This window comes from Saccopteryx leptura, chromosome 1 (assembly GCF_036850995.1).
Source record: "Saccopteryx leptura isolate mSacLep1 chromosome 1, mSacLep1_pri_phased_curated, whole genome shotgun sequence".
NCBI lineage: Eukaryota > Metazoa > Chordata > Mammalia > Chiroptera > Emballonuridae > Saccopteryx > Saccopteryx leptura.
The window spans coordinates 11,776,729-11,804,047 of record NC_089503.1 but is presented as its reverse complement, the minus strand read 5'-3'; the positions used below and the strand labels follow the sequence as shown (position 1 = coordinate 11,804,047).

Genomic DNA, 27,319 nt, shown 5'->3' with positions numbered 1-27,319 from the left:
TTAAAGTAAGTGCCAAGGACTTTTTCTTTTTTTCCCCTTTCATCTACTGATGGACATTTAGGTCAGTGGTCCCCAACCTTTTTTTGGCCACGGACCAGTTTAATGTCAGAAAATATTTTCACGGACCGGACTTTTAGGGTGGGACAGATAAATGTATCACATGACCGAGACAAGCATCAAGAGTGAGTCTTAGACGGATGTAATAGAGGGAATCTGGTCATTTTTAAAAAATAAAACATTGTTCAGACTTAAATATAAATAAAACAAAAATAATGTAAGTTATTTATTCTTTCTCTGCGGACTGGTACCAAATGGCCCACGGACCGGTACTGGTTTAGGTTACTTCCACCCCTTTTTTCCCCCTACGCCAATACGTACCTATCAAATCTACCTTTCGGCCATTCCAAATAATGCTGCAATGAGCATGGCTGTGCAAATAACAGTTCCAGACTTAAAGAGTTTTTACTTATTTATTTACAGAGACAGAGGGAGAGTCAGAGAGAGGGATAGCTAGGGACAGACAGACAGGAAAGGAGAGAGATGAGAAGCATCAATCATCAGTTTTTCGTTGGGACACCTTAGTTGTTCATGATTGCTTTCTAATATGTGCCTTGACCGCAGGCCTTCAGCAGACCGAGTGCAAGTGACCTCTTGCTTAAGGCAGGGGCCTTGGGTCCAAGTTGGTGAACTTTGCTCAAACTAGATGAACCTGCGCTCAAGCTGGCAACCTCGGGGTCCCAAACCGGGGTCCTTCACATCCCAGTCCAATGCTCTATCCACTGCGCCACCACCTGGTCACGCAGAACAGTTCCAGATTTAACTGCTTTAATACGTGATGGCAATCCAACTCACATAGTAGAGTGACAGTTTGAAGCAGCTTCTCAACACCAGTGATACTGGCATTTTGAGCCAGTTACTTCTCTGCTGTGGGGGCTGTCTGTGCACTGAAGGGTGATTAGCAGCGTGGCCTGCCCCTACCCACTGAATAAATGCCAGTAGCAACTCCCTTCCCCTAAAACAAGATGTATTCATACAGTGCGGGGGTGGGCGCGGGCACAAAGTCGCCCAGGTTGAGAACCACTACTTCAAAGAAACACTAGGGGCTCAGTATTGGTGGGATCCAGGATGCTGCTGCCCAAGAGGTGACCGAGGGCTCTCCATAAATATAGTCTTCGACATGACTTGGAATTTTTTTTGTGTGTGTGCTTTTCAAAAATGACAGAGATCGGAAGGATGTCTTTCAACACGGAAGACAAAACTGGATGAAAAAGGCAAAGTGGAAGACTCCTTGAACAAGCATGACCTCCGGGGTCCAGGAGTCCCGCCCACGGAGCCACTAGGGGCGCATCCCACGCCCCGAGGGGCCTTCGCAGTGCACACTGGGGCTGGTAGTTCCGCCGTATGAGGTCCGACGCGGGCATCCGCATCGCGGGGCGACTTCCTCTTCAGGCCGCTGGACGCGGCTCACGGAAGTTGAGCAAGTTAAAGTTTCAACGCTTCCTTTCCCCGCCTCTTGGTCCCGCAGACTGCCAACCCAAGTAACCAATAGGTGGCCTGATTGGCGCTTTCCTTTACCTGACTGGCTTAGAGTTTTGCAACTGTCCAAACAAATTTGCCTGGGATTGGTCGAGCTTTCAGTTTTGAAAATCGTAGGTTTCCCCCGCGCTGTACCTCCCCATTGCTTGCCTGGAGCTGTGGTCCTCCGAGTACGGGAGCTGCGGGTCTGGGCGGGCGGGGAGGGTCTTCTCGGGAGGCCGCCGGACTTGGATCGGAGCAGCACTCAGAAGACGCGGTGCAACCGAGTGAGTGTGCGCGGGCAGCCAGCGGGGGGTGTTGGGAGGCTGAGCGATTTGTTACCCCTCCCGCTAACTCCGAACCGGGTGCGTGACCCCTTGCCCTCCTTCGGCCTGGGAATGGACAGGTCATTTCTTTCACGTGGCGAGGTGACCCACCTTAGTCCTAGGGCCTGAGATGCACTGGTCCGCCCCCACTTCGACCCCGTCCCCTCCCGGAGCCTCGCACGCTTGTGCGCCCAGGGGGCCGTTTGTTGACTTGGACGCGGAGGAAGCGCACACCGACCGGGTTGTGTGGTGGGATTATGCCAGATGGCATTTCTCTGTACAGTTAACCTTCGCTCAACACCTCCCGCCGCCAGCTGAGCGACATTTCATTTATTTATTTATTTATTTATTTATTTATTTTATAAAGCTTAGTTTTTAAAAATTTAATTAATTAATTAATTTTATATTTTATTTATCCATTTTAGAGAGAGAGAGAGAGAGAGAGAGAGAGAGAGAGAAAAGGGGGGAGGAGCAGAAAGCATCAACTCCTGTCTGTGCCTTAACCAGGGGAGCCTGGGGTTTCAAACCGGCAACCGCAGCATTCCAGGTCAACACTGTTCCCACTGTGCCACCGCAGGTCAGGCTGAGCGACATTTTAAACTAACCCTTTCCGGATGCCTGTGCCGCCCCTTGTCAGCCCCCAGGTGTGTTCGCTGCCTGCGATTCAGTTCCATCCCGCCACCGTGGCCTTCTCCGGAGATGCCCAGAGCCAAAACTTGACGCCTGCCTTTCAGAGGCTGAAATCGGGGAGGCGGCATAGCTGGTGGTTAAGAACACAATTTAAATCCGGGCCCCGGGGTATCTGTTAACTTCTCTTTGCCTCAGTTTCCTCATCCACACACGGGTGTCCTTGAGGTTGAGGTGAGATTTAAATGAGATGATGATGACTGATCTGAGCGTGGAGTAGGGTTCCGCGAATGGGAGCGGCTGTTAGGACCGCTCTTCACTGAAGAATGAATGGTAGACGGTGAGGTCCCCAACTTCCTGCACCCTCAAAAGAGCAGGCATTGCAAAGGAGGACGGAGGGGCCTCTAGTCTGGTGTATGGTGTGAGGGAAGTATTGGCAGGGAAAGAAGCTATCACCCACTTGGCTGTTTTGAACAGATACTTTAAAATAAAAGTGATAGCAAGTTGCTTTTCTGTGAACCTTTGTCTTGGTTTTGGCCCCTTACCTGGCTTGGAACTGGCTGGGGTCTTGCACTTTGCCAGGACTGAACTCTGGTGCAGAAGGGCAGAGGGAGCCAGAGTGATGTCGGTGGGGAGACCAAGCCCTCGACTGGCTGGCTGCAGAGCCGTCTCAGTGCGGCTCTGCGGTCCTGCCCAATGGGCCCTGCCCCGATTAGGGCTACTCTTGGCATCTCGGAGCAGGAGCTTTGAATGAGAATGACGTGCCCTAACCCGTGTAGAATGAGCTTATTTGGTGTCTGTGTGTGAGGGTGGGGTGGGAAGAGAATGCCTAGGAGGTTTTTATTTCAAGGTTTAGAGTTGATAGGTGGAGTAACTCATTCAACCAGTATTTCTTTCATGCCAGGCACTGTGCTGGGCTCTGGGCTTTCAGCTATAAGGAAGGCAGTCAAGAGCTTGCCCCCGGGAGCAAGGTTTAGTGGGCAGAGACAGGCAGGAAGCAAACAGATCCAGAGTCACCTAAGTGCTGTGCAGAGAATTGAAATGAATGGAGGTGGGATCATGGCTGATGGTCAGCTCCTCCCTGAGTTGCTGAGATCCCAAGTAATGTGGAGAACTGTACAGTAGGAGACACTAGGTTCCAGAGGGCAGACCTTATTCAGGGAACAAGGCTGTGTGCTCTGGAAATCAGATCCCAGAAAATCCCGCGAGGCTGCGGCAGGACCTGGTGTTAAGCTCTTAGCCTAGCCCCCCCCTTCTAGGTGCTTCTGTCTTAGGTGGGAGGTTGAGCTTTGCATGGGTCTTGGTTTTGAAGGTGTAGATCCGGGTGGTGGGTCTTCGCCGTGTCATGAGACGTGCAGTCTGTTATTATGACTTACGACCTTCACCCATTCCCTTCTGTTCATTCGTTCCAGTAGGGATATTTACTGAGCCCTTGCTATGATTAATGGAGCACTTCTTCCTTGACTGGGACTTTGGTGATATTATAAGCGAGGCTTGAGGATGCCTGAGCTGCTAGATGTTAAGAAACTGAGTGAAAACTGGGTTTGTATTTCCCCCAGTGCCGCAAACCAGCGAGGCTAGCAATTCCAGGTCCTGAGTGGGAATAACACAGAATGTAGAAAATAGAGAGGAAAAGGATGGGCTCAGGAGGACTCTCTGCAACCCAGAAAGAGAGCTTGCAAAAGGCAAGCCTCCACCCACCTGTCCGCTTTACTTACAGGGCAAAGGGAGGTAATTCGCAAACCTAAGAGATCACTAAAACAAAATCACATTTCCCAGGCAACCCAACAATTCTCCCAAGAGCAGGAAACCCCCACCATACAGAACATCTTAACTTCACAAAACACAAGATAAAAAGAAATCGCCTCAAGTCTCCTGAGGGACAAGGAGGATAGGATGAGTATAAACAATCCAGCATCACAGCGGACAGGGAGGTGTGGAAAAAAACAGCCTTTAGCATCTTCACTAAGCAAGTGCGGTGGGGGGGTTGGGGAGACTGTCAGTTTACTGCCTGTTCCCTACACCTCTGTCCCCCAAAAATCTAAACTGCAAAGACCCTGTTGGCTTGTGGTACCCAACACCCCACCAGTATTTCTACACAAGTTATCTTTTTTATATATTTTAGTTTTCTTTTATTAGAGACAGAGGGACAAATAAGAACAGACAGGAAGGGAGAGAGATGAGAAGCATCCATAATTCGTTGCCTCACCTCAGTTGTTCATTGATTGCTTTCTTATATGTGCCTTGAGGGGAGGGAGGCACAGTGGAGCCAGTGACCCTTTTCTCAAGCCAGCGACCTTGGTCTTCAAGCTAGTGACCTTTGGGCTCAAGCCAGAGACCATGGGGTCATGTCTATGGTCCCATGCTCAAGCCAGTGACCCTGCACTCAAGCCAGATGAGCCTGCACTTAAGCCGGCAACCTCCAGGTTTTGAACCTGGGTCCTTTGCGTCCCGGTCTGACACTCTCCACTGTGCCACCAACTGGTCAGGCTGTACACAAGTTTTCTTAAAAAAAATAAGACATAGCTTATATACTCCCCTTCCTCATCCATTTCTAGGGCATTTCAGCTCAAGGGAGAGAGGGTTGTGGGGCCTCTTGGCGGGGAGCAGTCTCTGCCCCCTTCTTTCTTACCGACTCCTTTGGAATGCAGAACCCCTTCCGTTCAGTTCACTGGTCTCTTGAAGAGGCAGTTGGATTTGAGGTTCTTTGTCGTGTGGCCTGGGTTCAGCTCATGTCTAGCTCACGGTGGCTGGGTCTAAGCCTTGCTCATCCACAGGGAGGAAGAGGAGAGCCCGTGAGAGAGTAAGAGCAGGATTGTGTTTGGGCAGGTAGACCGGGGCCCTGTGATGGCTGCAGTTTCTCCCTGGTCCAGGAAAGCAGTTGGCCATGCCTTGTCATTGTAAGCCCCAGAAAAGGCCATTTGAAAGAAGGACTCTAGATACCAGAATCGGCTTGGTAGTGTGGACTTATGCCACAGGGACTTGGGGTTGGAGAGAGGGAAGGCATTTGCAGAGTGTGAGTAGGACAGGCCCTTCTTTAAGCACAAACGGGGCTAATGGGTTGGCATTTGGAGTTCTGCATCTCTGGGCAGTGGCGGTGGGCGGGGAGGGGCCCAGCTTCGGGCATGTGGTGTCTTGTGATTAGGGGATGGGTGCTGTGGCCTGGCAGGCTGCTTCTCTGGAGATGGTTCCAGTCCCGTGCCTCTTTTCTTTGTTTTTTATTTTTATTTTTTTGTGAGACAGAGCCACCATGGGGACGACAGCCCCCGGGCCCATTCACCTGCTGGAGCTGTGTGACCAGAAGCTCCTGGAGTTTGTCTGCAACGTGGACAATAAGGACTTGGTGTGGCTCCAGGAGATCGAGGAGGAGGCCATACGCATGTTCACCAGGTGAGGATGGGGTGTGCTGGTGGGAGGGCCGGGGACACAGCAGCCCGCTTCTCACTGGACAGGCAAGACAGACAGGCTGCCAGGGGTCTCGAGAGCCCAGTGTGCTAGGGGCCCACCTGGTATAATGGGAAGAGGAGGGAGAGGTGTTGGGCTGAGCCTCAGAGGACCGGGCTGCACATGATCGCCTGGCAGCCTTGCTCCCTGCCGCATCCCTGGGAGGAAGCCTGAGCACTTGGCAGGGGACCTGCCATGACCTTGGAGAGCTCACCTGGTCTTGGTCACCCAGCTTGACCTTTTCACTGGCAGGAAATGGGCAGGGCCGGGTGGGTATGGGAGGGGCCGGGGGTTCCCAGGTGGCCGCAATGATCGCCTTCCCTGTACCACACAGAGAATTCAGCAAAGAACCTGAGCTAATGCCCAAAACACCTTCTCAGAAGAACCGACGGAAAAAGAAACGGGTTTCTTACGTTCAGGATGAAAACAGAGACCCCATCCGGAAGAGGTAGGGGGGCCGGGCTGCCGCTGGGCAGGCGGGGCTCAGCTGCGCTGGGGTCTGGAGGCGTCGTGCCTCCCGGGAGAGCGTGATTCCCAGAAGGTCACTGGGAGCGGAGGCTTGCAGGCCTGGAAGTGGGTGGCACACGGGCCATGCTGCGGGGCCAATGTCACGGGGAAACTAAGCATGACCTATGACTGTGGAGTCCAGAGAGAGAGAGAGAGAGAGAGAGAGAGTGTGTGTGTGTGTGTGTGTGTGGGTAAGGGTGTGATCTGGGCCTTAGAGGAGGGGAAGGGTTTCCAGAGGTGGGAGAAGAAAGAATCCCACCTTCTGCTTGGGTGAGAGCCAGCAGAGATGTGGACCAGGGCCTCCGAGCGCCTGTACCGGGTGCTTGGCACGGGGTGAGCTCAGTCAGCGAGAGGTTTCTGTGAATTCCATCTTTCTAGCGGTTCGGGGGGACTGGCGTTATCCCCAGTTTACAGGCTGGGAGACAGAGGCTCAGAGAGGCGTGGCCGCTGGCCTCGTGGCAGGGGGTGGCAGAGCCTGGGCTAGGACCCTGCTCTTCTGCCTCCAAGCCCTCCACTTTGTCCTCCGCCCAAGCTGGTGGCTCCTGGGGAGAAGGCGCCCCGCTCGAATGCTGGGGTGCCTTCCTGCCCTGCCGGGCCCTCTCAGCTTCCGCTCTGCGCCTTCGGCAGGTTGTCCCGCAGGAAGAATCGGAGCAGCCGGCTGAGCTCCCAGCAGCTGCTCGGCAAGGACAAAGGGGAGCAGCTGGCCAAGGTGGCAGGGGAGAATGGCTCTGTCCCGCGGCGAGTGACCCGTGCTGCGGCGGCGGCGGCGGCTGCGGCGGCCACCATGCCTCCTGCTTCGCCGACCCCGGAGTCGCCCACAGTGCTGACCGGGAAGCCCAAGAAGAGTGTCACCCAGTGCCAGCTGGTGCCCGTGGTGGAGATCGGCACCAGAGAGCGCTGCAGCGCTGAGCGGTATCTTGGCCAGCACGGTCCTGCCCGGGCTCCGTCCCCAGCTCCGTGCACGGCCCTGGCTCCAGGGGCAGCTCCGACCAACCAGGTCACCTTGCTATCGGATGAGGAGTCAACACCCAAGAAGTCAGAGGCCGGCAGACTGGAGTCTGTCGCCGTGAGTTCCCTGATGACTACACCCCAGGACCCCAAGGGCCGAGGGGCCAAAGCTGGGCGCTCTGCCTCCAAGCTTAGGATTGCACGGACCTCCCCAGACCCGAAGGACTCTCCCGGCTCCCCAGCCTCCCCGCGGCGGGCGCAGGTGCTGGCTCCCATCCTGCCGGATAACTTCTCCGTGCCCGCGGGCTCCCGTGGGGACCGGCCGTCAGTGCGGCGCAGCCTGACGGCCCCATCCTTCCCTGCTTCCCCGAGATCTCTGGCCCAGAAGTCCGCCTCCCAGAAGGCCACCAAAGAGCCAGCTGCCTCTGCCCGCATCATCTGTGAGTCCGTGGGTACGGCGGGGGTAGGTACAGTGGGGGGTCCTTGGTGCCCAGCTTGGCCGGAGGGGCTCTGGGGGTCCATCTGATACTCTGGCAAGGAGCTGCCATAGAACTTTCCGTGATGATGTAAATGCTCCATATCTGGTAGCCACAAAATGTAGCTGGTATGACTGAGGACTGGATTTCTACTTTTATTAATTTAGTTAATTTTGGTTTAAACAGTGCCACTTAGCTGGCGTTAACCGCATTGGGCAGTGCAGATGCTGGCCAGTCCTGTTGTTTCACACGAGGAACCTGAGGTCCAGGGAGGTTGCACACCGTGTCCCTGTGGTTAACGCCGTTCTGGGACTCGAACCCAGGCCTTTTCCCCAGGCCAGTGGTTTTTTTTTTTGTATTTTTCTGAAGCTGGAAACGGGGAGAGACAGTCAGACAGACTCCAGCATGCGCCCGACCCGGGATCCACCCGGCCCGGGATCCACCCGGCACGCCCACCAGGGGCGAGGCTCTGCCCATCAGGGGGCGAGGCGGGAGTCGCTCTGCACGACCAGAGCCACTCTAGCGCCTGGGGCAGAGGCCAAGGAGCCATCCCCAGCGCCCGGGCCATCTTTGCTCCAATGGAGCCTTGGCTGCGGGAGGGGAAGAGAGAGACAGAGAGGAAGGAGGGGGTGGGGGTGGAGAAGCAGATGGGCGCTTCTCCTGTGTGCCCTGGCCGGGAATCGAACCCGGGTCCCCCGCACGCCAGGCCGACGCTCTACCGTTGAGCCAACCAGCCAGGGCCCCCACGCCAGTGGGTTTGTCCTCCTGCAGGGGCTCTCAGGTTCACCTCGTTTGTGGGCCGCTCCCGTGAGTGAAGCTGTTTAGTCTCGAGCTACTGGGCTGAAGAGAGGTGATGGTCCTCATAGCCAGCTCACTGCGATGGACAGATGCTGGGTTTGAGTGCCAGCTCAGCCAGTACCTTCCCTGCGACCTCGGGCAGGTGACAGGAACCTCTTCACAGGCCTCAGTCCTTCGTCTGTCACTGGGGTGATAGTAGCATCACCGTCACGGGTTGCTGTTTCTTCAGCTAACCCATGCAGTGTGCTTAGAACGGTGTTTGCCACGCCCTGTACAGAGATGATCTGTGACTTGAGCGGTGTTTATCGTCGGATCCTAGCTCAGACAACCATTGTCCCAGGGGGAGCCACAGAGGACGGGCAGCTGATGCATCAGGGCTGGCTGTGTGCAGGAGGCAGGTCCTGCTATGAAATATGGAAAGGTGTCTGGAAGAGGGAACAGCCAGTGCGAAGACCCTGAGGCTGGGATGCGAGCGAGGGGGTGCCATGTGCCACACGGGCTTGGGCTCGATTCCGCCAGTGTGGGATCACATTATGTGTGGGGTCACAGAGTGTGGCTGTGGCCCTTGATGGCTGTTGGGAGGTCACTGGCACTGTATAAAAAGTGACCAAGAGGGAGAGACACCAGGCAGGAGGCTGCTACGAGGGTCCAGCCAGAGGATGGATGGGAGTGGGGTCGATGGAGAAGATGGGGCAGTGTTTACATTAATGTGTATTAAAATTATTGTTGACATCTGCCTGGCACTTTAAGATTTATTAAACTTGAGATGATCTTTGGTCCCTGCAGCGGTTCTGTTAGCCTGTTAGAATTTCCCTACTTCACAGAGGAGGAAACTGAGGCTTAAGGAGGTCGCTGAGTCTATAACCCGGGGACCTAGAGCCTGAGCCCCACTGTTTGGTCCTTTCTAGGCTAGCAGCCACTTGTTGAGGACGTAGAATGTCCCAGCTGGGGCACCGTCAGGAAGGTGCGGGCACCTCACCTTGCCAGGTTTCTTCCCTACCTGCTCTGGGCCATGGGGCTCAGCGATGCTAAATCTGGGGTACACGCAGGTGTGTGGCCTGACCCACCATCTGATTTTGGGTCTTCCGAGGGGCTCAGATGGTTCTGACCTGCCTCAGAGATTTCCTCTGGCCTGAATCTGGTCCCGGGAAGAGGCCCCAAGGGGCGGGTGAGCCTGCAGCTTCAGGGAGAGGGGGGGAGAGACGGTAGAGCCACGCCTGCCCTGGGATCCAAATCCAGATCCCCAGTAAGCCATTCCGATCGCTCCTCCCCCTCAACCTGCGCATTTGATTTGCATTTGACACCAGCTGTTCTGACTCCTCTCCACCTTGAGAGGAGGGAAGACAGGAGAGAGGGAGGCAGTTCTGGTCTTCAGGTATTAGAACCATCTAGGTATTAGGAAGCTTTGAAGCTCATAGTGGTGGATACTTATTTTCCAAAACTCTGTTTATGTTTATTTTCTCTCTCTCTCTCTTTTTGGCTCAATTCTTTATTATTGTCAACAAATACTGTTAGTTGTTTTAAGTGACTAAGTTACTTTATTCATTTTTTTTTTTTTTTTACAGAGACAGAGAGAGAGTCAGAGAGAGGGATAGACAGGGACAGACAGACAGGAACGGAGAGATGAGAAGCATCAATCATTAGTTTTTCGTTGTGACACCTTAGTTATTCATTGATTGCTTTCTCATATGTGCCTTGACCGCGGGGCTACAGCAGACCAAGTAACCTCTTGCTCGAGCCAGCGACCTTGGGTCCAAGCTGGTGAGCTTTGCTCAAACCAGATGAACCGGCACTCAAGCTGGCAACCTTGGGGTCTCGAACCTGGGTCCTCGGCATCCCAGTCCGATTCTCTATCCACTGCGCCACCGCCTGGTCAGGCACTTTATTCATTTTTAAGAAAATATCTGCCAGGTACCCAGGCTTGAACAACCACAGTCTGTCACTTGTTCCTTCAGTTAAAAATGGTCTTCCATGAGAAGAGTGGCTAGTTTGGCTGGGAACTCGTACATGTGTGCTCTTCCCAGAGACTTGGCATTCTGCGTCTTCTGCTTTTTTTTTTTTCTGTTTAGCCATTTCATACAGGAGGAGGACCCAGATAAATTCTCCCTCTTCAGATCATGGCAACTTTATTTATTTATTTGTTTGTTTGTTTTTTAAATTTTTATTTTAATGGGGTGACATCAATAAATCAGGGTACATATATTCAAAGAAAACATGTCCAGGTTATCTTGTCATTCAATTATGTTGCATGCCCATCACCCAAAGTCAGATTGTCCTTCGTCACCTTCTATCTAGTTTTCTTTGTGCCCCTCCCCTACCCCCCCTCTCCTTCCTTCCCTCCCCCCCCCATAACCACCACACTCTTGTCCATGTCTCTTAGTCTCGTTTTTATGTCCCACCTATGTGTGGAATCCTGCAGTTCTTGTTTTTTTCTGATTTACTTCTTTCACTCTGTATAATGTTATCAAGATCCCACCATTTTGCTGTAAGTAGATCATGGCAGCTTTAATCTATCCCATAAGTTGCATCTTCTGCTTTATCACACAGAGTCTTAGGAAGTCATGTTCTTCAGTTTAGGTTTAATGAAGAGAGTAGTTTCTACTCCTTCATCAAAGAGATTCTCAAACGAAGCTAGGCTTTTCTGTCCTGTGAGTCTGGAGAGCACCTGTCTAGTGAAGGGAGGGGGTCTCTGAGCTGGAGAGGGTGTGGCCACGCTCCCACCAGCCCGGTCCCTGGATCTCTTGGAGTGGCACCTGACCCGTTTTTAAAGGTCATTTTTTGTTCCTTTGTTTTTCCCTCAGGTCACAGTTACCTGGAGAGGCTCCTGAATGTTGAGGTGCCCCAGAAGGTCAGGTGAGTTCAGTTCCAGAGCTTGGGGATCCTCCCCGGGGGAGGGGGGGCTGGGCACGCTGGGGCCAGGATGGAAGTACTGCCCATGCCTGACCCTTCCCTCCTCCTGGGGACTGCCTGTCGGTGTAGCCCCGCCCCCGCCCCGCCCCCGTCTAACCAGGCGGTGAGTGACAGTGTCAAGTCTGCATCGGCCCTGGTCTGGCCTTGACCCCTCCGAGCCTTATCCTGGGACGTGGGCTCCATAGGTTGTCGGGTCCCAAGGCCTATGGATGAGCTAGTGCAGCCATGAGGGACCACGTTCAAGTTTGGGTGGGCAGGACGGGAGCTGGGCTGCTCCCTGCCCCTGGATTACACCCCAGCACTGCTCCGGGCCAGCGCGCCCCGTCTTGCAGGCCACGTCCTGCTATCACTAAACTGTTGTTCACACCCTTGCTTTGGAACGGAAGCTCGGTGCTTGGGATGGGGAGACAGGGTGACTGGGCAGAGCCACTGGCCTTGCCGGCCCTGTGGTGAGTGGAGGGCTGGCTTCCAAAGAGACGTGGCTCATCCAGGCCCAAGGGGCTGAGGAGGAGCAGGGCGAAGGCTCCTGTCCTGACTCGACCCTGCTGGAGGTGACGTGAAGCCAGACTGGAAGCTGGATCCTTGCCCACCCGGGCCCAGCTGCTCTCGGGAGCCATTGGCTCTGGCTGTGGTCGGCCCGTCCTGCCTGGGGCTGTGGGTTTGTGGCCCAGGCCAGAGCAGCTGACATGGACCCCTCGAGGATTCTACCCTAGGGACTGGGGCCGAATGGGTTGGTGGGTCCCACAGTGTCCCCTGCTCTGCTTTCAGCCCCCAGGAGGACCCCAGCAAGGAGGTGGAGCCTATGGAGGAGGCTGTGGCAGAGGTAAGTGGCCGGCCAGGGAGGGGAGGGCTCGAGGGCCTTGGGCTTGTGCTCTGGGCTGTGAGTCCCAGGTGCTGACCCCTACAGTCTTGGTTCTTCCCCCAGACCCCCAAGAATGAAGAGAGTACCTTGGGGCCCTGCAGTGCCACCAAGACGGTCATTAGCATGCCTGGCTTGCGGCCTGCAGCTGGTGGCCAGGAAACACCCTCTGTGGGGCAGCGAGGTGAGTCTCCCTGACTCGGTGTGTGCAGAGGCCTGGAGGTCTTGGCCTGACGACTTTCTCTCTGGAGAGAGGAAGCCGCGTGCTCTGGGCTGTGGGCTGAATGGGACCCAGGGGTGCACAGACCTGAGTCTGCAGCTGTCCTCGCCCACCTTTTGGCTGGAGCTGCTGCCAGGTGCCGTGTGAGTGGCCACAGCTGGTTGGTGCAGGAGATGGGAGAGTGGGGGGAAGGTCCTGAACCGGGCAAGGCCTTGAGCTTCACTCCGAGGGCCAGCAGGGGAACTGGAAGCTGGGGTCTCGTTCTGTCCTTGCCGTGGGCTCCCTTCTCACCATGTGGGTCCCCTGTCTGCAGAGAGCGGGAGCGCTGTAGGCTCTGGGCTTCGGCACCCCCAGTCTGCCAGAGGTGCCCCAGGGTCCACTTCTCGTCTCCCTGGTGAGAAGGGCACTGTTGTTGTGAGGACTTGAACATGCTTCCCCCAGTGACTCTGGGTCAGTCCCCTAGCCCCGTGGGGGCTGTAAGGACCCTTTGGGATGAAGGTGTCAGAGGGCAGGGGAAGGATGAGTGCTTTCTTCTGGCAGTGACGCAGAGTGCACTGACCCGCACCCCCATGTGGACCCTGTGTGGGAGCCCTTCCCTCCTCCAGTCACATCGGCCCAGCTGGGAGGGCGGGGAGGAGTGGTTTCCACATCAGTCAAGGGCCTGTGAGAGCTTGTACTTTCCATGGGCTCTAATCCTGAAAGGCACCCTGGCTCTGTCAGCAGTGGCCAGGTCATGGCTGGGGCTGCCTCGGGATTGTCCTGCAGTCCTCATTCCAGAGGCCGGGCTTGGGGGTGAGGTCTGTGGGCTGGGTACAGCATGCTGGCCTCTGGCGAAGGCAGTGCTTCTGCCTCCGACCTCCCCGGGGTCTGCAGGGAGCCTCCGACCTCCCCGGGGTCTGCTAGTCTGCCGGGAGCCGGCCTTGCCCCCCTCCCCGGGATCTGCTAGACTGCCAGGAGCCGGCCTTGCCCCCCTCCCCGGGGTCTGCTGGAAGAGGGCCTCACCCTCCCTGGCTGCCCCGCCCAGCCTTCCCCGGCCCCTCCATGCTGTCCCCGCAGTCTCTCTGATGTTGCTCTCTTCACAGAAGCCAAGATCAATCAAGCAGATGGCCCCAAGGAGCCACCCCAGAGCGTCAGGTTTGTGTCTGGGAAGGGGTGTGTAGGCCAGTGTTCTAAAGGGCCTGAAGGGGCATGGACCTCGAGTCCTCTTGGGAGGGTGGGTGGCTGTGTGGTCAGGGGCTTAGTCTCCTCTCAGCTCTGGCTTAAGGGATGAAGCAGCTTGGTGCTGTGGGAGGAGCCTGGCCTGGGAGGGAGTGACCAGTCCCTGGACCCATCCTCCTGTGTCCTCCTGGTCATGTGACCATGGGCGGATCACTTCCCTTTCTCTGACTGGGCAGCAGGGGGTGGGGGTCGGTCAGGGCGACCCCACCTCTGCAGCGGTGAGTCCTACGGGCCGGTCTCAGTTTTCTTCACAGGCATGACTTTTTATGGGGTGTGGCTAGGGCTCTGGAGGGGGTCCCCGGGTCAGGCCTTGGACGCTGCTGCCCCCCGCACCCCGCAGGAGGAAGCGCAGCTACAAGCAGGCCGTGAGTGAGCTGGACGAGGAGCAGCAGCTAGAGGATGAGGAGCTGCAGCCCCCCAGGAGCAAGACCCCCTCCCCGCCCTGCCCAGCCAGCAAGGTGCGTGGGCGTCAGCCCCCTCTCCCCCCTCCCTGCCTCCGCCCCGCCCCGCCCCCGGGGTCCTGACCTGGTGCCCCTCTGCAGGTGGTACGGCCTCTCCGGACCTTCCTGCACACCGTGCAGAGGAACCAGATGCTCATGACCCCAACCTCAGCCTCCCGCGGCAGTGTCATGAAATCCTTCATTAAGCGCAACACCCCCCTGCGCGTAGACCCGAAGGTGAGGCAGCCTGTGTCCCCGGCTGAGCTTCGCTGGAGTTGGGCTGCATGGCTAGAGGCTCCTAGGCGTCCCCTAGGCTGCTGGGAGCAGCATGGGTCTGGGCCAAGGCGCTGTGACCTGACACTGGTCAAGGGCCAGCTCAGGCCTCTCCGACCACGGGCTGCCTCAACATTTGGGGATTGTCCTGACCTCTTGGGTTCTGTACTAGAGGCTTGGCCAAGTGGTATGACCCCTGGGCTGGGAAGTTGCAGAATTGGCCCAGCAGGCCCCTACCCTGACCACCCACCCCGCATCCCCAGTGCCTGAGGGTTTAGGTGGGGGACACACGTGCGATGGTTTCCTGCGTTGGGATGCGGGTGGGTGAGGGGACTGCAGGCCCCGAGCAGACTCGCTGGCATGGCCAGGAGCCTGGCCAGCTTCTCGGATGCCCCTTGGCCTTGCACTGACTCTTGGCTTTTTCCTTGTCTCCTCTTCTCCACAGTGCAGCTTTGTTGTAAGTAAAGCCTTTTCCTGTCCTTGTAACCTCGCCCCCCCTCGCACTTAGCTGCTGTAGCCGTCCTTGCAAAACTGACCGCACCTACAGAGGCACTAACATGCTAAGCGGAAGCCGTAGGGGAGGTGGGCGGTGACCCAGAGGCGCTAGGTGGCAGCTGGAGGCGCCAGCGGGTCGGGCTGGACCAGGCCTCCTCCCTGCCGCTCTGCCTTTGACTCTGCTACCAGGAGGCGGAGTCTTAGCCTCCCAGATGCAGAAGGAAGCAAAGGATGTATGACCTGCAGCCGGCACCAGGGCCACAGCTTCAAGTTCCCCGCAGCCGCTTCCCACGCTGCTCTCCAACCCTGGGCTTCTAGTTATGGTCGAAGCTGTGCTTTACTGGGTCACACGCCTGCGCTGCCGCCTTGCAGGAGCCGCAGAGTAATGAGTGGTGGAAGGCCAGGCAGGTGACTGAGGGTGGAACTGTCAGTAGTTCCACAGAACTGCTGTTCTCTTGGACACCTCAGAGCTGAGCTGGGCCGCCAGCCATGAGCAGGGAGCCACGGAGCGCTGGGATGTGCTGGGCCCGCAGTCCTGGCGCTCAGGGACTTCGAGTGGCCCGGCTGCAGCCCCTTCATTCCTTAAGTTCTCCCTGGTGTTTTGAGGGCTTCTGCCCCCATCGAGGGCCTCAGCTGCAGTGCCTTGGGCTTGGCAGGTCATGGGGCTGGCCCAGCAGTTGGATAGGTGGACCCTAAATTTGCCTGTCCTGCCGGAAGGCTGGCTTCCTTTGGGTGGCCCTGGTAATGGGCTTACCTTCCAATATGCCAGTAAGCGGACTGGGAGACCTTACATTCCCGTTTTTCTGCTAGGCGCCTGCTAGGCACCTGAGTCCAGAGCAGTGGGCCAGACTCAGACTTCCTTGTTCACCCTGCGGGGAACTTCTAGGCTCCATCCAGACTAATGGGGGCCTTGCTGGGTTCCTGGTGATGACTGAGAGGTCCAGGATGCCTTTTCCTGCTTTAGGGACCCCAGGTCCCTGCCTAGGGCATCTGGTAGTGGTAGGACACTCCTGAGTTTGGAGATCAGGGGCCTAGGTAGGTCACAGGGACCTTGGACTGGCATCCTTTGGGCCTGAGTGTCCTGCCTGAGTGGGACAGAAACCCGTTTTGCTGACCCCTGTGGGACGCAGGAGTCTGTTGGGCTCTTGGGGCAGGAAGGGATGATGGTGGGCACCCTCTGGGCCACCCAGCTCTCTCTTCCAAGGTGCTTTCCTCACAAAAGAGCAGGTGGGTGTGGTGGATGGAGGTCTGGCCTCCTGCTGGTCACCTCTGGGGCAGGACACTGGTGAGCGAGAGCCAGCCAAAGGCCACCTGCCCCCTGCCCCCGTGGGGCCTCCCAAAGGCCCGTGTCCTCCTCCAGGGCCCTCCTGCACCGGCTTAGCCCCCATGGCTCACGGTCACTTCTCTTTCCTTCTATTTCTCTCTGTTACAACAACAAAACCAAAACCTTATTTTAATAAGTTATACAGTAAAGCTTATATTAAGAATTATACAGTAAAACCTATACTGCATAAATGTTCACTTGAACATCTTCTAGTATTCCATTTTAATTTGTCTATTTTGGTTTTGACTGTTTTGTTCTGTAGTTTTTTACTGGTTGCTCTAGGCATTACGGATTTAACTTTCAGGATCACTCTAGAATCGCTGTCGGTTCAATTGTGATGTAGAAATCTTACTGCCCTCCCCCCTGTGTGCTATTCTTGTCTTACTTGTTATGTCTTCATACATTGACAACCCCTGGCAGATGCTGTTAGAATTTTTGCTTTCAACTGTCAAACATTGTGTGAGAACTCAAGAGAAAAAGAATAGTCGGTTGATATTTACCCAGTAGTTATCATTTTTATTGTTCTTTTATTCTTGATATTTCATGTGTCCTGGTATCATTTCTTCTTTTTTGTTTGGAGAATTTCCTTTAGCGAGTCTTTGGGAAGGAGCCTTCTGCCAACAAATTCTGTAGTTTTTCTTCATTTGAAAGAGGCTCTTTCCTCTTTCACGTCATTTCCGAAGGCTGTTTTCACTGAATATGGACAGTTCTGGGCTAACTGGTCTTTCCTTTAAGCCAGTGGTCCCCAACCCCTGGGCTGCGGACTGGTACCGGTCCGTGGGCCATTTGGTACCGGTCTGCAGAGAAAGAATAAATAACTTACATTATTTCCGTTTTATTTATATTTAAGTCTGAACGCTGTTTTATTTTTTAAAAATGACCAGATTCCCCCTGTTATATCCGTCTAAGACTTACTCTTGATGCTTGTCTCGATCACGTGATACATTTATCCGTCTCACCCTAAAGGCTGGTCCGTGAAAATATTTTCTGATATTAAACTGGTCCATGGCCCAAAAAGGTTGGGGACCACAGTTTTTTTTTTTTTTTTGTGTGTGTGTATTTTTCTGAAGCTGGAAACGGGGAGAGACAGTCAGACAGACTCCTGCATGCGCCCGACCGGGATCCACCCGGCACGCCCACCAGGGGCAACGCTCTGCCCACCAGGGGGCGATGCTCTGCCCCTCCGGGGCATCGCTCTGCCGAGACCAGAGCCACTCTAGCGCCTGGGGCAGAGGCCAAGAAGCCATCCCCAGCGCCCGGGCTATCTTTGCTCCAATGGAGCCTTGGCTGCGGGAGGGGAAGAGAGAGACAGAGAGGAAGAAGGGGGGGGCGTGGAGAAGCAAATGGATGCTTCTCCTATGTGCCCTGGCCGGGAATCAAACCTGGGTCCCCCGCACGCCAGGCTGACGCTCTACCGCTGAGCCAACCGGCCAGGGCCGGGGACCACAGTTTTAAGCACTTTACAAATGTGGAGCCAGTTCTTTCTGGCATCCATAGTTTCTGAGGAGAAGTCTGCAGTCATTCAGATCATTGTCTGCTCTGGACACCCAACCCCCGAGGCAATGATTCTCTTTTTGGCTGCTTTTGAAAATATTTTTGTATTGAGTTTTCCGCAGTGTGATTACGATGTGGGCCAGACGTGGGTTTTCTTGGCTTTATCCTACTTGGGTTCCAATGGCCTTTTTGAATCTGTAAGTTTATATCTTTTACCAAATTTGCAGCATTTCCAAGCCAGTATTTTTCTACATTGTGTCCCCCCACCGCATTGCACTCTTCCCATTGTGGGGTGACGCTGGCACAAATGATAGACCTTTGGGTGTCACCTCACATTTGCCTCAGGCTCTGTTAATTTTTCTTCAATATCTTTTCTCTGTGTTTACTTGGATACATGTTATTAATTTCTCTGCATGCTCTGATGGTGTCTGTCTTCTTCATCTGTTTTTGGACCCGTCCCTTGAATTTATTTGTTATTATTAGTTTTAAAATTTCTATTTTGTTTCTCTTTGGGTCTTCTGCTTGCTGAGATTTCCTGTTTTTCAGGTTGCCTTAAGAATGTTTGTGATTACTTGTTAAAGTGCATGCACGTGCATACACACACAGTAAAATAGTTATAAAGCATAATAATAAATTACCGATCTCATTCTTCATTCTCCTACAAATGCACTTGTACATAGTTATCAGGGTGCACGTCCAATTTTTGTGCAGCCCACGATTTGGCAGGGCTGAGTCAAGGACACTGGTGACGCAGGCCCTTGGGAGGCCTTAGGGTCCCCCAAGGAGAAAGGTCGAAGCCCCAGGCCTCACTGAGGGTGGCAGTGAGAGTGTTTGGGGCAACTCTGCCCTCAGAAGCAGTCTGGTGCTGCTGCCCGTCTGGCTGGAGGCTGGAGGCTGGAGGCTGAGGGGCGGTCTTGGCAGCCCTGTTCCTGCCCAGCACTGGGCCGTCCTCGCTCACACCCCCACCCGCCTCCCACCCAGGAGAAGGAGCGGCAGCGCCTGGAGAACCTGCGGCGGAAGGAGGAGGCAGAGCAGCTCCGCAGGCAGAAGGTGGAGGAGGACAAGCGGAGGCGGCTGGAGGAGGTGAAGCTGTAAGTGGTGCGGCCCCCGGCCCCCCACCCCGCAGGCCGCGGCGGGCTCCCCTGATTGCCCTGTGCTCACAGGAAGCGCGAGGAGCGCCTGCGCAAGGTGCTCCAGGCCCGGGAGCGGGTGGAGCAGATGAAGGAGGAGAAGAAGAAGCAGATTGAGCAGAAGTTTGCTCAGCTGGATGAGAAGACTGAGAAGGTGTGCGCCGTGGGCTGGTGGGCGGCCGCGTTGCCGTGGGCTGTTCCCTGCTGGGGCCCAAGCAGGTCCAACTTGGTGGCCCGAGGGTTAGGACTGGACCCCTTCGACACCCTTGGACCCTCTCCTGTCCATGTGGCGGCCCTGGAGTGGCTCTGAGCCCAGCTGAGGGTGGCAGGTCTCTGCCCTGGACCAAGGAGCAGCCCTTTGCGAGTGGGTGGGCTGGCGCTCCGGGGCAGGGCGGGCTTCCGGGGGCCCCTCCCTGGGCTGCGAGGGGTCTCGGGTGCCTGTCAGTTTGGGGCCCGCTGTGTGCGGTTGAGGGGGTAGGGCTGCTCTAATGGGCATGTGGGTGGGCTCTGCAGGCCAAGGAGGAGCGACTGGCTGAGGAGAAGGCCAAGAAAAAGGCAGCGGCCAAGAAGATGGAGGAGGTGGAGGTGCGCAGGAAGCAGGAGGAGGAGGCGCGGAGGCTCCGGTGGCTGCAGCAGGTGGACAGGGGCTCGGGCGTGGAGGACTGCTGGGTGTACCCCACTTTGTTGGCTTAATCTTGGTGGATCTTGTGGCGTCAAGCCCTGAGGGCATTCAACAAAGGCCTTGGAGACGGGGATGGCGACGGTAACCTGCCTCCCGTTTTTCTGTAGAGGTGACACTCTGAGGGTTAAGCACACGGACTCTGGAGTCAGACTTCCAGTGCTTTTTATTAGCTGTGTGACCCTGCACAGGTGACTTGACCTCTCTGTGCTTTGGTTCCTTCAGGTAGCAGTGGTATCCACTTGCTAGGGCTGTTGTGAAGATGAGATGTTCTGCTTGTAAGAGTGAGAGTCTATGCCTTCCTCGCAGCTGTTGATCTTAGAACTCTAGGGACACAAATCTGCTGCTGGGGTTATAATACCAGTGGCTAAACTGTATTGAGTATTTACTACGTGCCAGGCACTGTTTTAGGTATATTATGTATAAGCTCAGCAACTTCATGAAGTGTAGGTATTACTGTTGTTCCCATTTTATTGTTGAGAAAACTGAGGCCAGAAGGCTTAAGTGACAGCCCAGTGTCACACAGCTAGCATCTCTGGCTCCAGTCTGTACCCTTAGCTACTAAATCTGCTGCAGCAGCAAGCGAGGTTGTCACAAGATGCCTTTTCAGGCTGGTGGTGGTGATTCTGGGGCACCTGGCGTGGGGGCATGGGGTGGCCTGGCTCAGTGCCTGACGGCGCCACTGGGCCCTGGGCTGCGGGGAGGGAGCTGCCCCCTGCCAACCCCCCTTTGCTGTCCAGCCCACGTCTGGCCTGAGGCCCTGAGCCGGCGCTGTGTTCACAGGAGGAGGACGAGCGGCGGCACCAAGAGCTGCTGCAGAGGAAGAAGGAGGAGGAGGAACAGGAGCGGTCGCGGAAGGCGGCCGAGGCCCGGCGGCTGGCCGAGCAGCGCGAGCAGGAGCGGCAGCTGGCAGAGCAGCGCGAGCAGGAGCGGCGGCGCGAGCAGGAGCGGCTCCAGGCTGAGAGGTGAGGGCGCCCGAGGGCCAGGCTGGTGGGCCTGACCGGGGATCCCCCCGGGGGTCCAGGCGGCACCCTGCCCTGCGTGTGTGGATGAGAGGTGGGGCATCCTCTGGAAGCGGCTCCCACCTTCGCTCGGGGTTTGTAAAGGAGCGACCTGCTTCCCTTGGCTCCGAGCCCAGGGACACGCAGCAGCGGACCACCCGACGGTGGTGAGCTGGCTTTGGGAGGTCGCAGACATAATGGGTGGGGTCACTTGGAACTCAGTTCTGCCTCCAGCCAATGTTTGGTTCATTTTGTCCTCAGTTGACATGGGAGGCGCTGTAGGGTGAGCCAGTATTTCTCAGCAGGACCCCATGGGCGCTGGGCAGGAGTTCTTTGTGGTGCATTGTAGGACCTCTGGCATCCTTGGCCCCTGCCCACTAACTGTGCCTCCTCTGTGGTGATGAGGACTCAGATCCTCTGCCCACGCCGCCTCCTTCCTCCCCAACATTTCCCCACTGCCTCCCTTGGGAGCTGGGGCTGAAGAGCCTGCAGGTCTTGCAGCTCCCTGGGCAGCAGGCAGGGTTCCCACCCGGAGTTCTCCAGGCCCGTGTCTGGGGCTGGCCCTGTGCTTGGTGTGCGGGATCCTGAGGAGGCCGCGGAGGACGCACCACAGTCACTGCTGGCCGGGACAGATGGGGCCCAGCCTGCGCTGAGTCTGCTTGTTTGCGGACACGGAGAACTGGGCTCGTGTGTGTGAACAGACAGGTGGCAGTACCCAGACACGGGGCCAGCAGCTGCCTGTCTCCCGCCGCCGCCTCCTGGGAACCACCTGGCAACTTGGCTTGTCTGTCTTTGGGTGGCTTCGGGCCCAGTGGAAAGTGTGGTTGGAAACCGGAGTGCTGAACTGCATCGGGGGCCATCTCCCTGGGCTTCTTGATCGACAAAAAGGTGTCCCTGGTCCTGTGGTAGAGCCAGAGACAGGAGTCTGGGAGGGGACAAAGGTGGATGGGTGACAGTCGATGTAGTTTTAGAATTGTATGTGTGCTGGACGATGCCAGGGACTTCGAGGGGGTGCTGATGCTCGTAATGGTTGCAGCTTTGGTGGGTACTGAGCTGTGTGCTTTACGCATGGACCCTTGTTGAATCCTCAATGGAAGGCCGCTGTGGCATAGGAAGCAGCAGCTCTGCTTTCCAGAGGGGAGCAGGTGCAGAGAGGTTAAATGACTTGTTCAAGTCACAAGCTAAGTAAGTGGAGGTGGTTTAAAGCCCAAGAACAGCCCAGCCCTGCCTCACAGCAGGCGTGGAGCCCAATGTCCACCCTGTGGGCCAGGACGATCGGAGCTAACTCCGATTATCTCATCTAATTCTGTGGTGACTCGGGAGGTAAGGTGTATGATCCCTATCGTACAGCAGACAAGTCGTAAGCCGAGACCTCAGTTGTGTGGACGCGCGAGCGCCAGGTCAGATGGACTTGTGCAGAGCTGAGCGCTCCCTGCTCCCTGGCTGTGCACTCCCCAGTCCTCGGTGCAGGTGCTGCTGCCGCTGCGCGCCCTTGGCGCTGTGCCCTTTCTGCCCTTCCGTCTTCCACGGCCAGTGCCGCTGGCCCTGGCTTTCCTGGCGGGGATGGACACAGCCGGGGCTCAGCTTCCTGCCCTGACCGGCTCTTGTTCGGCCCTCAGGGAGCTGCAGGAGAGGGAGAAGGCCCTAAGGCTCCAGAAGGAGAAGCTGCAGAGGGAACTGGAGGAGAAGAAGAGAAAGGTACAGGGCGGAGCTTGGGCTGGGGAGCCCTCTAGCGGTTCCTGGGGCAGGAGCTATCTTGCTTGCTTAGCTGCGCGGGGCTGGCCTGGGGACAGGGGAGAGCAGTTCACACGGTCTCTAACACCCGGCTGCCCTCTGGTCCCAGGAAGAGCAGCTGCGCCTACAGGAGGAGCAAGAGAAGAAAGCCAAGGAGGCCGGGGCGGCCAGCAAATGCCTGAACGTGACCATGGACGCGCAGGTGAGGCGGGGGCCGCAGCAGAGAGGGGGGCGGGGCCTCCAGCTCTGATGATTCTCTTCCCGGTAGTGGGCGGGGCGGACCATATCTGAGGGCCATGAGTAAGAGGAAGGATACGGGTGGCCCAATAGTTTTTACTGTTTTTGATATGTGTATTCTTTCTTATTCTCAAAATAGAATTTGTTCAAAAAAACCCACAAAACTAAATTTTATAAAAGAGTATGAAGTAAGAGGAAGGCACCCTTGAATGAGAGCTGGTGCGTCTCCCTGTGCCTTTTACTCGCACAGACAAGTCCTAAGTGGACACAGACTGTACATACTGCCCCTACACTGTTCAGGCTGCTTGAACAAAGTGCCACAGACGAGGTGGCTGAAAAAGAACATTCATTTGAGACCGGGGACTCCGAGCTCAAGGTGCTTCAGATTCGTGTCTGGTGGAAGCCTTCTTCCCGGTTCAGACAGCTGTTTCCTCGCTGTGACCTCACATGGGGGACGGGAGACTGAGCTCTCTGGAGTCTCTTTTTTAAGGGTGCTAATCCCATTCGTGAGGGTTTTGCTCTCATGACCTACACATCTTCCAAAGGCCCCGCCTCCTAATAGCATGATATTGATGAATAGGATTTAACATAGGAATTCTGGGGGGGACAAACATTTACTTCCTAGTACAGACCATTTGACAGCTTGATTCTTTCTTCCCGTTTTTTTCCTTTTTAGTATATTGTAGATACCTGTCTACTTCAGCATTTGTAAATGTCTTGTTTTTGATTGTGTAACACCTAGTTGTATCAGAATATCATTAACCTGTGAGCTTATTGACAAGCTTTCTGGTGACTTTCAGTTTACTGCTTTACAAGGTGTAGCCGGATAGCTTGGTGGGTTAGAGCATTGTCCTGAATTGCAGAGCTTGCTGGTTTGATACCCGGTCAGGGCACATACAGGAATAGGTTGATATTCCTGTCTCTTTCTCTCTGTCTCTCCCTCTCCCTTCCTCTCTTGCTAAAATAAATAAAAATTTTACAAACAAAATGTACTATGAGGAGGGGTTTTCAGTGCAGCCTAGGTAAATATGTTGGAAAGTTGGAAGTTAGCAGTTAGCTGAGCATTCATCTTACGGATGTTTTGTTTTATTATTTTTTTTTATTTATTTTTTACAGAGACAGAGAATCAGAGAAAGGGACAGATAGGGACAGACAGACAGGAACGAAGAGAGATGAGAAGCATCAATCATCAGTTTTTCGTTGAGACACCTTAGTTGTTCATTGCTTGCTTTCTCATATGTGCCTTGACCATGGGGCTACAGCAGATCGAGTGACCCCTTGCTAGAGCCAGCGACCTTGGGCTCAAGCTGGTGAACTTTGCTCAAATCAGATGAGCCCACACTTAAGCTGGCGACCTCGGGGTCTCGAACCTGGGTCCTCTGCATCTCAGTCCGATGCTCTATCCACTGTGCCACTGCCTGGTCAGGCTCATCTTAGGGATGTTTAAGTTACAAATCATGGGGTTTCTAGTGGAATCCCTGGGAGCTGTTCACAGCAGACATGCTGACCTGGAAGTACATTGCTTTAACAGGAAAGAGGAAGATACATAGTTGTGTGTGTCGTGTGACTTTGTGACCCTGAGACTTGATTTTTCCCGTGCGGGGAGGCAGCCCGAGCCCCATGGTGGTGGGAGGCGCAGGAGAGGGGCGGGGGCACTGACAACCTTCTTGATCTTTTCCAGTCTCCAGCTTGTACCTCATATCAGATGACTCCACAAGGGCACAGGGGTCCCCCCAAGATCAACCCGGATAACTATGGGATGGATCTGAATAGCGATGACTCCACGGATGATGAGGCCCACCCCCGGAAGCCCATCCCCGCCTGGGCCAGAGGTAAGCCGGGCCCGAGCTCCCTGGGACCTAGGCCTCACTTGCGGCTTCTGGGACCCTGGAGGGAGCGCCTTGGTGCTGTGAGTGCAGGAAGCTGTTGTGCTCATGGACTAGCCGCTAGACACTGGATGTGCTGGCTCAACCATCCTGCATTGGGCCTGGGGACGCCCGCAGGGAAGGCTGGTCCTTCCGTGGCCAATGGGCTCATCTTTGGATCAGGTGTCCGATGACTTTGTTCCAACCAGTGTATTAAATTGTGGCTGGCTGTTGGCACCATGGTGCTGGGTGTTCCAGCTCGGGCTCTGACCCCTCCTTGGAGACCTGCCCAGCAGGCCAGATGAGACTTGGACCCCAATAAGTGGCCTGGGGTGGGACTAGAGCCCTGGTCGGCAAACTGCGGCTCGTGAGCCACATGCGGCTCTTTGGCCCCTTGAGTGTGGCTCTGCTACAAAATACCACGTGTGGGTGCTACTTCGATAAGGAATGTACCTTCCTATATAGTTTAAGTTTAAAAAATTTGGCCCTCAAAAGAAATTTCAGTCGTTGTACTGTTGATATTTGGCTCTGTTGACTAGTGAGTTTGCCGACCACTGGACTAGAGTAAGAGTGGTAATGGGTCTAGCAGTGCCTGGAGAGCTCAGACTGGGAGTTCCAGCCAGCTGGGGTGAGGAAGGCCCTGTGGTGGGGGGCAGGGCATGTGAGCAGGATGTGACCCTGGAGTTTATAGGCCTCAACTCCAGGCCCCAGCATCTCCCAGGAGTGCGGTGAGCGTGGTTGCGGCCTAAGGTGTGGGTGTGGAGGAGCCTGCTGGCAGTGGAGCGGGGCCAGTGCACACAGTGGGTGCTTTACAGAGTTCGGCCTAAGGTGTGGGTGTGGAGGAGCCTGCTGGCAGTGGAGCGGGGGCCAGTGCACACAGTGGGTGCTTTACAGAGTTTGGCCTAAGGTGTGGGTGTGGAGGAGCCTGCTGGCAGTGGAGTGGAGCCAGTGCACACAGTGGGTGCTTTACAGAGTTCGGCCTAAGGTGTGGGTGTGGAGGAGCCTGCTGGCAGTGGAGCAGGGGCCAGTGCACACAGTGGGTGCTTTACAGAGTTCGCAGGGTGGAGGGCAGGCGGGCTGCAGTCTCATTGCTCGGGGGATAATGCTCTGTATAAGGCAACTTGCTCTTGTGAGTGTCACCTCATTTGAATCTCACAGTAACCAGAATCTGATTTAGTCTCCCTAATTACCAGCATCAAGCCACTTGGCAGGTGTCAACAAGCAGGTGTCAGTGTGGCCAGTGGGCCAGATGACTGGCAAAGCCATCTAGTTGTAGTTGACCCTCCCTCCCTCCCTCCCTCCCTCCCTCCCTCCCTCTCTCCCTCCCTCTCCTTCCCTTCCCTCCCTCCCAAACTACCTCCCTCCCTCCCTCCTCTCCCTCCCTCTCCTTCCCTTCCCTCCTTCCCGAACTACCTCCCTCCCTCCCTCCCTTCCTTCCTACCGAACTATCCTGAGCTCCTGGGGCCAATGCTTGAACCAGTTGAGCCACTGGCTGCGGGAGTGGAAGAGAGAGAAGGGGGAATGTGAAGGGGAGAGAAGCAGATGGTTGCTTTTCCTGTGTGCCCTGACTGGGAATTGAACCCAGGATGTTCATACACTGGGCTGATGCTCTATCCATTGAGCCACCGGCCAGGGCCAGCCAGCTTTTTAAACTTCTCATCTGTGAAATGGGCATGTTAACAGGACCCAGTTGAGAAGAGTTATTGAGGGTGAAGTGAGTTTAGTACATGGAAGGCCCAGTGTGGAGCAAGCTGGGTGCATGTTGCACCTGATCCTCCCTGTTGGCCGGGGTGTGCCACCCACAGCCTTCGCCCAGAGGCCCCCTGAGCCTGCACCCTCCACCTCGGGGCCTGGGCGGCTGTCTGATGAGATCCATAGCCAACCACGACAGTCAAGGATGGCATCATAGGCTGAAATTCTGGAGCTAGACTTGGCTCCAAACCCCGGCTCTGCCAGTTATTAGCTGTGTGCCTTTGGCAAATCTCGCCGTTAAAAATGGGGAGCATAAAGGACCCGGCTTCCAGGAGGGTGTAGGGGTGGCGTGGTCACGCAGCGAGGGTTCAGCCAGGTGCCCGGCCCCGGTGAGCTCCCGAGGACCTGTGCTCAGACTGGGCTGCCAGGCGACGACAGTTGGGGCGTGCAGGGGGGTTCGGTGGGGGGCCGGAGGAGTGGGGTGCAGAGGAGCTGGCACGGCAGGAGGTGAGGGCATGCTGGCGTGGAGAGGGTGGCCAGGGCTCCGGGCTTGGGGAGCCCCAGGGCGGTGATGCGGCTGCTGTTCCCCTGCAGGCACCCAACTCAGCCAGGCCATCATCCACCAGTACTACCACCCCCCGAACCTGCTCGAGCTCTTCGGAACCATTCTTCAGCTGGACTTGGAGGACATCTTCAAGAAGAGCAAGCCTCGCTACCACAAGCGCACCAGCTCTGCTGTCTGGAACTCGCCACCCCTGCAGGGCCGCAGGGTCCCCAGCAGCCTGACCTACAGCCTGAAGAAGTACTGAGGCCGGCCCACCCGCCTCCGTGCCGGTCTCGGCCCGTCCGTCTGTCTGTCTGTCCCTCTCTCTGTTGGTCTGGGGCCCTCCTGCCTGGTGTTCTGTCTCTGAGTCTGGTCACGTGTGTATAAGCAGAAACGTTCTGTGTGCTGCTGGCGGAAGTGGCCCCAGCCCTGTGCTTGGTGGGCATGTGGGGAACGCCAGGCCAGCCCCGCAGGGCTCGTAGGAAGTAGTACCCTGTAAATAGATTGTTATAATTTTAGCCTCTAGTGTTTGAAAGCTGGATTAATAAAGTCTGTTCTGTCAA

General features: G+C 55.9%; 1 protein-coding gene and 1 pseudogene across 2 annotated transcripts; one reads left to right on the top strand and one right to left on the bottom strand.

The window, feature by feature from the left end:
- Positions 1–1,679: 1,679 nt before the first annotated feature.
- INCENP (inner centromere protein) lies at positions 1,680–27,319 on the top strand. 2 transcript variants are annotated; one of them, XM_066360572.1, is made up of 18 exons: positions 1,680–1,802; positions 5,712–5,858; positions 6,247–6,360; positions 7,047–7,807; positions 11,443–11,494; positions 12,320–12,374; positions 12,477–12,594; positions 13,713–13,764; positions 14,189–14,306; positions 14,391–14,525; positions 18,856–18,965; positions 19,038–19,158; positions 19,518–19,640; positions 20,467–20,648; positions 22,304–22,382; positions 22,528–22,620; positions 24,337–24,487; positions 26,807–27,319. In XM_066360572.1, the coding sequence occupies exons 2-18, from the start codon at positions 5,719–5,721 to the stop codon at positions 27,019–27,021; spliced, it is 2,619 nt and encodes an 872-aa protein (XP_066216669.1). In that variant the 5' UTR covers positions 1,680–1,802; positions 5,712–5,718; the 3' UTR covers positions 27,022–27,319. The 2 variants fall into 2 exon arrangements, with proteins under 2 accessions (XP_066216669.1, XP_066216665.1); XM_066360568.1 differs by having other exon boundaries at positions 14,391–14,537.
- On the bottom strand, positions 10,697–10,799 carry LOC136389892 (small nucleolar RNA SNORA29; annotated as a pseudogene).